Below are 11,724 nucleotides of genomic sequence, written 5' to 3'. Positions count from 1 at the left end.
GCACCAGATATTAGCCCCTCCCTCTGGAGGGCAGACAGGTGGCTTCACTTCTGATGGTAACTCAGGGCAAGAAGTTTGACCCCCTGATAAGATGAGGCCATTCTTTTTGAGACAGGATTTCTCTGATCCACCTGCCTCTGCCTTCCGACTGCTGGGGTTAAAGGTGTGCGCCACCACTGCCCAGTGATGAGGCCATTCTTAAGAGCTATAATTCATTAGGGCCCCACACCTGGTTGAGGACCTTGACTTGTAAGGCCCTCAGGACCACCCCCACCCACCACACACACACACACACACACACACAACCAGAGGAACTGGAAAAATGGCTTAATAGAAACACTATCTGCTCTGCCAGAAGATCCAGATTTGATTCCCAAGACCCATACAGCAGCTCAGAATCCCTATTACTCCAGCTCTACAGGATCTGATGCCCACTTTTGGCCTCGGTGAGCTCCCAGGCATACATGTGGGCAAAATACCCACACCCACCAAATTATTTTTAAAATTTAAAAATAATAAAATCCTTAGCTCGTTTGTAACTAGAACAAAATTATAAATTCCACCCATTATATCAAATAAAAATGAATCCTAGATAACCATTCTTATCTAAAAAAGATATCTCATTGAAGAAAAACAGTATTTACTCTGGGCCTTAAGAAGCATGTGCATTGTACTGGCTAGTTTTTATGTGGATTTGGCACAGGGAGGATCATGGGGGATGAAGAAGCCTTAATTGAGAAAAAGCTTCCACAGGATTGACCTTAGGTAACTCTGTGGGGCACTGTCGTGACTGATGACTGAAATGGGAGGGTCCCACTGACGGTGGGTGGTGCCATGCCTGGGCAGGTGACCTGGGCAGTCTAAGAAAGCTGGCTGAAGGCCAGGCGTGGTGACACAGGACTTCAATCCCAGCATCCCGGAGGCAGAGGAAGCAATCTCTGTGAGTCTGATCAAGGCTAGCCTGGTCTACAGAGAAGTTCCAGGATAGCCGGGGCTACACAGAGAAACCCTGTTTCAAAACAAAGAGAGTGAGAGCGAGGGAAAGAAAGAGCATGTAGATTGAGCAAGCCAGTGAGCTTGGTTCCTCCAGGCCTCTGCCTTGAGGTCTTCTGACTTCTTTCAGGATGGACTACAAGCTGTAAGATGAACAACCCTTTCCTCCCCAAACTGCTTTTGGCTGTGGTGCTTTATCACGGCAGTAAAAGCCTAACCAACACACACACACACACACAACCATAGTGACTTTCTTTATACAAAGTATCCCCGAGGATGGGTTTACAAAGTTACAAAGTGGTTCTTGTGTAAACTCCCTGCCCCGGAATCACGAAGAGAACCCGTGTCCCTGTGTCGTCTGTCCTGGTGTCGTCTGAATCACTGGCGTAAGGCGCAGATGGAAGGAGAACATGGCGCAGCAGCTGTTTACGGCCCAGATCCAAGAGGGGGCGCTGTGACCCAGCCTTCCAGCAGCACATGGGGCTTCAGAGGCAGCCTAGTTCCCGGTACGGTGATGCTTAACGTTGCGCAGGAGAGAGCCAGAACTGGCCAGCCCAGATCTGTCCCACACAGCCAGGTCTCTCGGGACAGCTCCTTACTCCTTGCTCAAAGGGAGATGCCTCCTGTCCTTGCCAGCATTTCGGCGCCTCTTGCGACTCAAGAAACTCTCCAGCTTCTTGCTGCGTTTCAGCTCCTGGAACTTCTCAGCGAGGGCCAGCTGGCGCTGCTCAGCTAGGGAAGAAGAGCGCAAGCTGCTGAGCCAAGGGTGGAGACCTTATTTCTTTATTTGTTTTTCAAGACAGGGTTTCTCGGCCGGACGTGGTGGCGCATGCTTTTAATCCCAGCACTCGGGAGGCAGAGGCGGGCGGATCGCTGTGAGTTCGAGGCCAGCCTGGTCTACAAAGTGAGTCCAGGACAGCCAAGGCTAACACAGAGACGCTGTCTCGAAAAACCAAAAAAAAAAAAAAAAAAAAAAAAAGACAGGGTTTCTCTGTGTAGCCTTGGCTTTCCTGGACTCTCTCTGTAGACCAGGCTGGCCTCTACCTCACAGCGATCTGCCTGACTCTGCCTCCCAAGTGCTAGGATTAAAGACGTGCACCACCATGCCCAGCTGAGACCTTAGTTCTTGACCTGACCTTGACCTGTTAGGGGCTCACTGGTATATGGAGGCGAGACATGCTAGCTGTGCTGTGTGTGCTACTGGTGGTGACAGAACAGTCCAGTAAGCCAGCCTCTTTCTGTTTACCTAGTGCGAGAAATTGAATCCAGGACTTTGCGCATCCTAGGCAAGGATATTACCACTGAGCTATCTAATAACCCTGCCTAAATAACTTCTTCTTTGCTAGACAGGGTTCCTCTGTGTAGCCTTGGCTGTCTTGGACTCACTTTCTAGACCAGCCTGTGCTTGAAGTCACAGAGATCCGCCTGCTTCAGCCTTCCTGAGTACTGGGATAACAAGTATACACCACCACACCTGACTTTTTTTTTTTTTTTTTTTAGACAGGGTCTTACTGTGTAGCCTGGTCTGACCCGGAACCCACTATGTAGACCAAGCTGGCCTTGAACTCAGAGATATGACTGCACCTATCTCCAGGTGCTGGGATTAAAAACACACCCTAGCTGGGCATGGTAGCACACATCTTTAATCCCAGCACTCGGGAGGCAGAGGCAGGTGGATTGATTTGAGTTCTAGGCCAGCCTGGTCTACAAATCGAGTACAGGACATCGAAGGCTACACAGAGAAACTGTCTTGAAAAAAATCTAAATTAAATAAATACAATAAATAAATAAACCCACACCCTCTCCTGCCTGGCCTGTAAGCTAATGTTTTATGATTCAAGTCTTACTCAGCTGAACCAACTGTGAGCTCCTATGTGCCTAGATGAGCATGTAAATGGAGATTCAATGACATTGGAAATAAACTCGACAATCACTGATCCTTTCTCTTTTTTTGGCGTAGGAAATCTAGTCCAGACCAGTCTCAAACTTTTACATATCTGAGGACAAGCTTTCCCTTCCCATCTTCCTACCGTTACTTCCAAAGTGCTGAGACTGCAAGCACATGCCTCTAGTGCTGTTTTATGTGGTGCTAGGGATCAAACCCAGGGCTTCATGATTGCTAGGGAAATACCCTACCAACTAAGCTACACCCCAACCTCCCCCACAGACGTATCTAATTAGAGATGAAAGCATGGTCACAAGAAACACCTCCCTACCAGCTCCACCCTCCCCTGAGTTACCATACTCCTGAGAGGAGTTGCTGGATCCCAGGGCAATGCCCAGCCCCAAGCCCGCCTTGCTCACATTTCTTCAGGAAGTATGGCCTTTGGCCCTGCTGCGCCAGAGCCCGCTGCTCCTGCTGCAAGGCCAAGCGCAGCTCCTGCTGCTGCTTTCGCTCCTGCTGGGCCATTTCTTGCTGTTCCTGAGGATGGAAGACACGTGTGAGCAGGAGGACCAGGACTCACACCTGCCTTCAGCTGCTCTCTCTCACATCCACTCACCATTCGCTGGAGCAGCTGCTGCAGTTTCTCGTGCTCCTCCCCCGAGCGGTGCTTCTTCAGCTGCTTCTTCACCAGCTCCGCGTTGGAAAATGAGTAACAGAGTTAACATTCGGGCAGCAGCAAGTGCAAGAAAAGGCGTGGTGGCGCACACCTTTAATGCCAGCACTAGGGAGGCAGAGGCAGGCAGATTGATGGGGGTTCGAGGCCAGCCTGGTCTACAAAGAGAATTCAGGACAGCCAGGGATAGACAGAGAAACCCTGTCTCAAAAATTAAAAACAATCAAACAAACAAACAAAGTAAAGCAAAGCTGGTAAAAAGGTTCAGTGGCCAAAAGCACTTGCCACACAAGCCCTGCTGGCCTGAACTGGGTCCCTGGAACCCACAGCTGAAGGAGAGAGCTGACAACCTGCCAAGTTATTCTCTAACCTCCAACACCGAACAAATAAACACGGAAGCAACAGTATGTGAAGTGTAATCGGTTAGGAACAGAAAGATAATTTTTTTTTTTTTTTGGTTTTTGGAGACAGGGCTTCTCTGTGTAGCCTTGGCTGTCCTAGACTCGCTTTATAGACCAGGCTGGCCTCGAACTCAGTCATCTGTCTGCCTCTGCCTCCCGAGTGCTGGGATTAAAGGCATGCGCCACCATGCCTGGCTATCAAATAATTTTATACATAGATGTCATAGTCGATTTCGAAGTACAGACCAGGGGCTATGAAAGGCTGAAGCGGGCAGGCAGAGAATCAGCTAGCAGGCAGAGGGAAGCACACCTTGACAGGAAGAACTGTTTCCAAGGTTGATAGTACTCAGACAACTGTGGTTCAATCTATTACTTTCTTCCCTTTTTTGTTTTTTGTTGTTTTTCAAGACAGGGTTTCTCTGTGTAGCCTTGGCTGTCATGAACTCACTTTGTAGACCAGGCTGGTCTTGAACTCACAAGGATCCACCTGCCTCTGCTTTCCCAGGTGCTGGGATTACAGGCATGCCAGCCTCTGGCTCACTTTGTTGTTGTCTTGTGGCCCAGGGTGGCCTTAAATTCTCTATCTTCCTCCCTCCCTCCTTTTCTCCCTCATTTCCCAAAGTAGCTGGATTATAAATTATGTACCACTAAGCGTAGCTTGAGTATTTCAAAATAGCCAACAAGAGGATTGTAACTTCTTATTTTTTTTTTTTTTTTTTTTTTTTTTTTTTTTTTGGTTTTTCGAGACAGGGTTTCTCTGTGTAGCCTTGGCCATCCTGGACTCACTTTGTAGACCAGGCTGGCCTCGAACTCACAGCGATCCGCCTGCCTCTGCCTCCCGAGTGCTGGGATTAAAGGCGTGCGCCACCACGCCCGGCTTGAGGATTGTAACTTCTTAACACAAGGAAATGGATCGATGTGAGAGATGAGAGCTATGGCAATTGCCTTGATTATACATTAAATACACGTTGAACTGCCATCCTGCTGGGCGTGGTTGTGCACGCCTTTAATCCCAGCACCTGGGAGGCAGAAGCAGGTGGATCTTTGTGAGTTCAAGGCCAGCCCGCTCTACAGAGCAAGTTCCAGGACAGACAGGGCTTTGTTAAAGAAAAAAAAACCCTCTCTCAAAACAACAAAACAAAAATCCAAACAAAAAAAGAAATGCCATCCTACCCCACAAATATTAGTAAGGACTATGTATCAACTTAAAAAAAATATATTCATTTTAAGAATAACTGAGGCAAAGGGAGCTAAAGAACTTGACCACTCACTCACAAACCTGATGAGCCAACCAAGAGCCAAAGCCGTGCCTACCCGTGCTCCCCTCCCCCATTCCTGAGTGTGCAACACGCACGCGCTGCCCACCCTGGGGGCAGAAGGGCCAGCTGCACACTACACACCTCTTTCTCCTTGGCCCGGATATCGTTCAAGAATTGGTAAGTTTTGTCAAACACTTCAGGGTTATAGTCCCCTGACAGGTCATCAAAGCGCGGGTCTCGGGCCACCTTCGGAAAGCACAGAAGGAATACAAACAGCTTGTTTAGTCGCAATTCTCTAAGGGATGTTCTCGCTCCCTGCCCTCTCCTCACCTTTTTACTGATGGGAACAACTTGACGTAAGAATGGCACCCGGACTTTGGCTGACATTTCCAGAGGCCTGAGGAGAAATGAAAGGTCAGGGCAAGTGCACTCCACATGTCATCTTTTAACTCCGAGGCGTGCTTTGGTCCTCACCGGTGTTTATCTGCAACACACACGGGCTGTCGGGGGCTTTGCTTCTTGGTGCTGCGTCCGGCTACCTGTCTGTGTGCTGCGGGGCCCACCTGGCTCTGCAGCTCTAACAGCTCCTCAAATGACATGTCGGACGTGTCTGCTGGAGGGAAAGGTCAGTACCAACCACTGCAGGGAAGACTTCATCGGGCTAGAGAGGGTTCAGCAGGCGACAGAACACGCCGCCAATCCTGAGCACCCGAGTTAAGAGTCTGGAGTCACCATGGTTAGGAATGGCCTTAACCATCCTCGTTGTAGTATGTGTACGCGCGCGCGCACACGCACACGCACACACGCGCGCACACACACACACACACACACACACACACACAGAGACACCCCGGAGACACAGCCGACTCATCCTACCTCCATTCTTTCTAACTCTCCATCACAGCCATCGTTCCTACTGCTGCGATGGCGCTGCCCTGTCACGGTACACCAAGGCAGTGCTAACATTCTGGCTACTTGACATCTCATCTTGCTAAAGAGGCAGGTCAATCAACCCATAGTCCATTTCTTTTCTTTCTTTTTTTGGTTTTCTGAGACAGTGCTTCCTCTATGTAGCCCTGGCTGTCCTGTAGCTTACTCTGTATACCCTGCTGGCCTCCATCTGCCATATTTGCCTGCCTCTGCTTTCTGAGTGCTGGAATTAAAGGCCTGCAGGACGTCGCCTTTTTTTGTTTGTTTTTTTGCACACTAAAAAGAAATAGAATTCTTTCACTCATAGAACTAATTATCATGCTCTCCTGAACTCAAAGCTCTCCATGAGCCTAGTGCCTGTAATCCCAGCACTTGGGGGCAGCCACTACCGCCCGGCCGGTAAATACCTTTTTTAAGGGGTAAGACGAACTTTTTGCTTTGCTGTTTATTGTTTCCAAACGCCTACATACGGTTCAATTTGTTACACCCCGCCCTACTAACTCGCATCTGCCCAGGCCTGGCTGGCGGCTTATGCCTATAATCCAGCACTAGGGAGGTTGGAGCAGTACCGCCAAGAGCTCGGAATTGGCCTGAGCCACACACACCCCTCCATCCTCGACTCCCGCAGATCACGCCCCCAACCCCACCCCACCCCCGCTCCCTATCACGTTCTGAAGAAAACAAAATCAAGAAAGTTCCCCCGAAGTCTGAATGCCGGAACCACTCCCTCTCACCCACCATGGGAACGCGGCGCCCGGGGTGCCCTCCCGCTCCCGCCAACCCCAGGCCCTCACCCTTCGGCCGGTCCCCAACCAGGTCTCCACCCTTCATGGCTCCGCGCGGACCTTCGGCCCGGGCCTTAGCACTAGAACCAGTTTTCGGCATGTTTTACGCAGTCCGGATAATAAAGCGCTACTTCCGCTCACTGCTTCCCAAGTCCCACCCATTCCGGAAGCCTTAGCCAATGTGGTGAAGGCCCTGCCAGAAGCGCTGCTCTGCGGCCGCTCTGGGAGTGGCTTGGCACTAGAGCCGCCGCCAGACCAGTGGCGTTGGGTTTCTTCAAACGCTTGGCTGCAGAGCCAGAACCTCACGGGTGGCCCCTGCCTCCTCCCGTCTATCGTAGTTCCCAGAAACGACACGTTCGGAGGTTTTATGTTTTATAAAGTCAGAGCTGGCTGAGCTGCAGGGGTACAGCAACAGCTCGAGGAGGGTGAAGCTGTCTGTTGGTCCCCAGCCCCGCGGGTCGGGGAGGGTGTTTCATGCCACCAGCTGAGGCCTCTCAGCTCCCAGGCGATGCTCAAGCAGGGAGAGGGGTGGTCACGGGGAGAGTGACGCTCCTGAGGCTCACACTGCCGGTTGCTTCTCCCGACTCCTGTCCCTTTCCAGCACTACCTGGCTAGCTAGCTGGCCTGGGGCAGAGCAAAGGCCCAGGAGCAGTGGAGGGAGGGGGATGGGAACAGAGCACCAAGGGAAGGGGCCTCGGCCCAGGGAGGAGGGGAACGGCCCTCCCCCGACAACTCCCCACTGAATTCACAGCACAGAAAACACCTCTAGTCCATCAACTCCGCATGGAGGTATACTGAGTCCAGGGGCCAAAGGGGCAGGCAGGTGAGATGGGCAGGGGCAATGACGACAGAGCAGGCTCAGGAGGGGCGGCGCGGACACTTCTTCCTATCCATGGGAGGAGACAATGGGGCGGCTGATATTGCTGTTGGTGGTCATGGCGTTGAGCTCCCACCTGGAAGGACGACAACGGGCAAAGACAGGAGGTGGCTCAATTTCCTATTGCCGCTTCTTCCTTCCAGCCCTCTTGGGTTTAACCACCAGACCCCGCCCACCACCTACTCACCCACCTCCAAACTCTAGTGGTTTCCTGTTTATGTTTATGCAGCTTTCTGACCTAAGCACCTGGGTTGTTTATACCCACATACCCCTGGTGCTCTGCACAGGCCCAGCCAGGCAGCTCTTCCACCTCATCCCCACCAGAGCATCCATTATTTTAAAGTCCTGATTCAGACCTCCTGTTCTCCCTCAACTTCAGGGCCTAACGCTATTCCCTCTCACCCACCCACCCACCTCACTAAATGAAATTATACTCTCAACAATACTTTGATGCTACAAAGACTCAAGGAGTTTTCCTTATACCAAGACACTAACCCAGGTATGTACTCAGTACTTGCACCTGTGTCAATTTAGGACTAGCCTGGGATTCATGTGTTCAGCCTGTATGCTCTGTGTCATCACAGGTGTGACACACACCTTATCAGGTAAGAGTTAAAGTGATCGCCTAAGGAGAAGGGGCTGTCTCAGAATGACAGAGCAGAGTAAATGACACATGGGGTGACATGTGGTGCTTGATTTGAACTCAAACTTGAACAGGCCAGAAATCAGGGCCTCCCTCCACTCCAGAGCCAAGGAGATCCAGACACCTCACACTTCAACTTTGCAACCAACCCTGACATTACTCAGTCACTCTCAAACACACGCCAAGGCAAACAGGACTGCACAAGGAAGCACGTCTCAAAAATCCCCCTCCCAAATTTTTTTCCATAGAGCTGACAGTTGTCACATGATGGCTGCCCCTTTACCTCCCTTGTTTCTCACAAAAATTTCATTTCCAGCAGAGAAAACTGTCTGTCTCCCGCATCTTGAGACTGAGATAACCAGGTCACATCTGTGCCTCGCCACTCACCCTCACAACCAGTCTGTCCTCTGCAAGCACTTGCTTTACCTGATGTCATGAGGCAAACAGGTCTGGTCCAGGTTATACTGAATCACGGCCAGTTTGCACAGGGTCTTCAGACTAGGGCCTTTAATGGAAGGGTTGGAGGACCGTCAGATCAGAGGAATGGTCTCATCCTCACCACCACCCAGAGACAGAGAGGCTGACGGGAGAATGCCTTCAGAAGTAAGTACTTACTAAAGTCCAAGATGTGTAAGTCAGAATGATCTATGAGGTCAAATTCATCTCCCAGGCCTTCCTCCGGAGAGGGGCTGTGAGGACGGAAAGAGAGGAGGTAGGTGGTAGCACTAAGCCACAAGACCCTCTTACTCAAATGCCCCCGACTCTCTTGTTGCAGACATAGCCCTCTCCAGAGCCCTCCTGACCTGGTACCCCCAAAGAGGACAATCTTATCACCAACAATACAGCAACACTGGCGCCGGCGGGGACATGGTCCTTTCCCCTTTGGTTCAATCTTTTTCCAGGTAAAGGACCCTAAAGAGAAGTTCACAGAGCCTGAACACCTGGCCAGCGTTTCCACACACACAACATCCCAACCCCTCACCGACTCCTCCCACCTCAACGGGTCCTTGTCCCTCCCCTAAAGGTAGCGCTCTTTACCAGGATTAAATTTCCATAGATCATGGAAATGCCGGTTCAGCCTTGCGTTATAGCCACCAAAGATGTACAGCTCTCCATTGTAGCCAACTGGAAGGGCAGAAACATGTGAGGGGGGAGTGGGGTTGCACCAGGAGCCCATGGGACATAACAAGACACTTACAGGCTGAATGGCTCCTGCGCCCCTCAGGCAGCACCGGAGTATGTGGGCAGTCGAGCCAGGCCTCGGTTCGGGTGTCAAAGACTCGAATGCGATTGCAGTAAATCTCATTGTTGGAATGAAATGGTCCAAAGCGGTCAGCACGGCCCCCAAAAACATACATGTGATTGCCCAGCATCGTGGCTGAGTGGAAGTCCCTCCAGCGTGCAGGATTGCCCTAGCCAAGAGCAGAGAGAGGGGGACCGGGGTCAGCATGGGCTCAGGCAGAGGAGGCTGAGCTTCCTAGGATTTCAACAAACAAAGGACAGACCTTTGTGCAAACAAGGGTCCATGTCATGGTGCTGGTGTCCAGCTTGTGAATGTCATTGGAAAAGCAGTCTGCCTGAGTGATGAGAGAACGGTAGAAAACAGGGTGTCACAATGGGCACTGTGACCCGCTGTCCTTCCACTCAAAAGCCTCCTGTTCCACCCTGCTGAATTTTCCTCTTCTTTTTGATATAAAACTAGTTTTTCCCACACTTACCAGCTGCTCATATCCCCCAAAAATGTACATGATCTTGCCCAGGACACAAGCTGAATGTCCATCCCGGGCCCCAGGCACTGTTCCTGACACTCGGGGTGTAGACCACTTGTGAGTATCTTTTGAAAGAGGTAAGAGATGACACAGGTCAGCTGACACACCCGCCTCAATTCTGCCCGTCCCTTCTCCAGTCTTCCCCAAACCACCTCTTCCCAGGCCCAAGTGTCATCTGAGACCCATACTCACTGACATCAAAGGCATAGAGTACGTTGCAGGCCCCTTCAGTGTCATTGCGCCCACCCCAAAGGAAGACCGTGTCATCGATGAGGACGGTTGAGTGTCCATACCGCATATAAGGTACAACAGGAGCCTGGCCTCGGACGGCAGGCCTCACTGGGGGCAGCTTTGTCCAACGCAAGGACACTGTGGACACAGCTCTGCTCAGCCCTGGGACCCTCCCTCCAGGCTGCCATCTTGTCCCAAACCAAACATTCTTACCCACTCCCGCCTGAATTTCATTTAGATGCCCACTACCTCCCCTGTTGTAAGGGCCCAGGAAAGGCACGGAAACTGGCTTACCTGCGTTGAAGATATGAACATCTATCTGACGAAGTGTCTCGTAGTCTTCACCAGAGCAGTAACCCCCAAAGGAGTACACTCGGTGCCCGACGGCCACTGCAGCATGGTTCACCCTGCGTGGCCCGCCCTCCAGATGCACTGTCCACCGTAACATCCCCTGGGCTACAGGTTACAGGAACATGCCCCCCCGGCACGGCCTGCTGCCTCTGCTACCTGTACACAAGTCAGGGCCAAAGGTTCTTCAGATGACGCTTCTGCTCAGGTCAGTGTGGCTGCCCAGGACCAGTCTTGGCCTCCAAGTGCCACCCCAGTGGCCCTCCCACACCAACCCTCTACAGGGACACTAGTCACAGCTCAGGTGGCTGGCCCTGCCCCAGGGGAGCTGCAGAGGTCAAGGAGCTAGCCCCAGCCCTGTGTTCTCCCACAGTGAAGGGTGGGGCCACCTGCTAGCTCAGAATCTGGTGATCCTGACTGGCCCCCTACCCATGTCAAGGCCACCCTGTCCCTGCCTTGGGACAAGCTCCAAGGCCCCAAACTCCAAGCCTTTTCCCCATACTGGCATGTTCTTGCTTCTGGCTCCGCTTACTGCCACCTCTCTAAGAATTTCCCTCCATCTCTTAAAGGTAGGGATCTCAAAATACTCACAGCTATTAATAGCCCAGGCAGCCCCAGCCAGTCCACTGAAAGCTGGCATGGCTGCTTTAAAGTAACAAAAGCTTTTAGGCTTTTAGAGTGGAATAGTGTCCCTACCTAGGACAGGGAACTCCATGTAACCATGGTTCATTAGCCCCTCACAGAGAGTTCTCGTCAAGCAGATCCGCTGTCCCCAGGGTCACCCAGGGTGCCTACGGGCACGAGGAGTTCCTTTGACAGCTGTGGCTCGTAGGCTGCCAGGACTAGAAACTTAAGCCAGAAAGGTATGTGTATGCTGGGGGCGGGGAAGAGGAGTTTTCTCCTCTCCCTCTTCCCCAACCCTACTATCCT

The 11,724-nt window shown here is 51.7% G+C and overlaps 2 protein-coding genes across 4 annotated transcripts in view; both read right to left on the bottom strand.

The window, feature by feature from the left end:
* Positions 1–1,231: 1,231 nt before the first annotated feature.
* Positions 1,232–7,142, bottom strand: RRP36 (ribosomal RNA processing 36). Of its 2 annotated transcripts, none has more exons than XM_084753030.1 (7): positions 6,936–7,142; positions 5,686–5,821; positions 5,542–5,608; positions 5,353–5,457; positions 3,495–3,569; positions 3,298–3,415; positions 1,232–1,725 (listed from the first exon to the last, which is right to left on the bottom strand). In XM_084753030.1, the coding sequence occupies exons 1-7, from the start codon at positions 7,024–7,026 to the stop codon at positions 1,589–1,591; spliced, it is 729 nt and encodes a 242-aa protein (XP_084609156.1). In that variant the 5' UTR covers positions 7,027–7,142; the 3' UTR covers positions 1,232–1,588. The 2 variants fall into 2 exon arrangements, with proteins under 2 accessions (XP_084609156.1, XP_084609155.1); XM_084753029.1 differs by having other exon boundaries at positions 5,686–5,824; positions 6,936–7,134.
* Positions 7,143–7,285: 143 nt separating this feature from the next.
* KLHDC3 (kelch domain containing 3) overlaps positions 7,286–11,724 on the bottom strand; it is a 6,617-nt gene continuing 2,178 nt past the window's right edge. Inside the window, exons 2-12 of one of the 2 annotated variants that reach the window (XM_084753020.1) lie at positions 11,491–11,643; positions 10,741–10,953; positions 10,408–10,584; positions 10,165–10,280; positions 9,952–10,023; positions 9,645–9,858; positions 9,485–9,571; positions 9,250–9,358; positions 9,062–9,135; positions 8,873–8,951; positions 7,286–7,879 (exon numbers count right to left, since the gene is read on the bottom strand). In XM_084753020.1, coding sequence (XP_084609146.1) covers positions 7,813–7,879; positions 8,873–8,951; positions 9,062–9,135; positions 9,250–9,358; positions 9,485–9,571; positions 9,645–9,858; positions 9,952–10,023; positions 10,165–10,280; positions 10,408–10,584; positions 10,741–10,894 — 1,149 coding nt within the window. In that variant the 5' untranslated portion in view covers positions 10,895–10,953; positions 11,491–11,643 and the 3' untranslated portion in view covers positions 7,286–7,812. The remainder of the gene's footprint in view (positions 7,880–8,872; positions 8,952–9,061; positions 9,136–9,249; positions 9,359–9,484; positions 9,572–9,644; positions 9,859–9,951; positions 10,024–10,164; positions 10,281–10,407; positions 10,585–10,740; positions 10,954–11,490; positions 11,644–11,724) is intronic. The other variant, XM_084753019.1, reaches the window with a different exon arrangement.

Source organism: Acomys minous (assembly GCF_964271855.1).
Source record: "Acomys minous genome assembly, chromosome: 13".
NCBI lineage: Eukaryota > Metazoa > Chordata > Mammalia > Rodentia > Muridae > Acomys > Acomys minous.
Note: the sequence above shows the minus strand (reverse complement) of the source record. Positions and strands in the feature narration are given on the sequence as shown.

What these genes read in the sequence shown, in the direction of transcription:
- RRP36 (XM_084753029.1), bottom strand. Translation starts at nt 7,026, where the DNA reads ATGCCGAAAACTGGTTCTAGTGCTAAGGCCCGGGCCGAAGGTCCGCGC. An exon ending in GGTTGGGGACCGGCCGAAGG is followed by an intron (nt 5,825 to 6,935) that starts GTGAGGGCCTGG and finishes CTTTCCCTCCAG; the next exon opens with CAGACACGTCCGACATGTCA. An exon ending in TCCGGGCCAAGGAGAAAGAG is followed by an intron (nt 3,570 to 5,352) that starts GTGTGTAGTGTG and finishes TCCAACGCGGAG; the next exon opens with CTGGTGAAGAAGCAGCTGAA.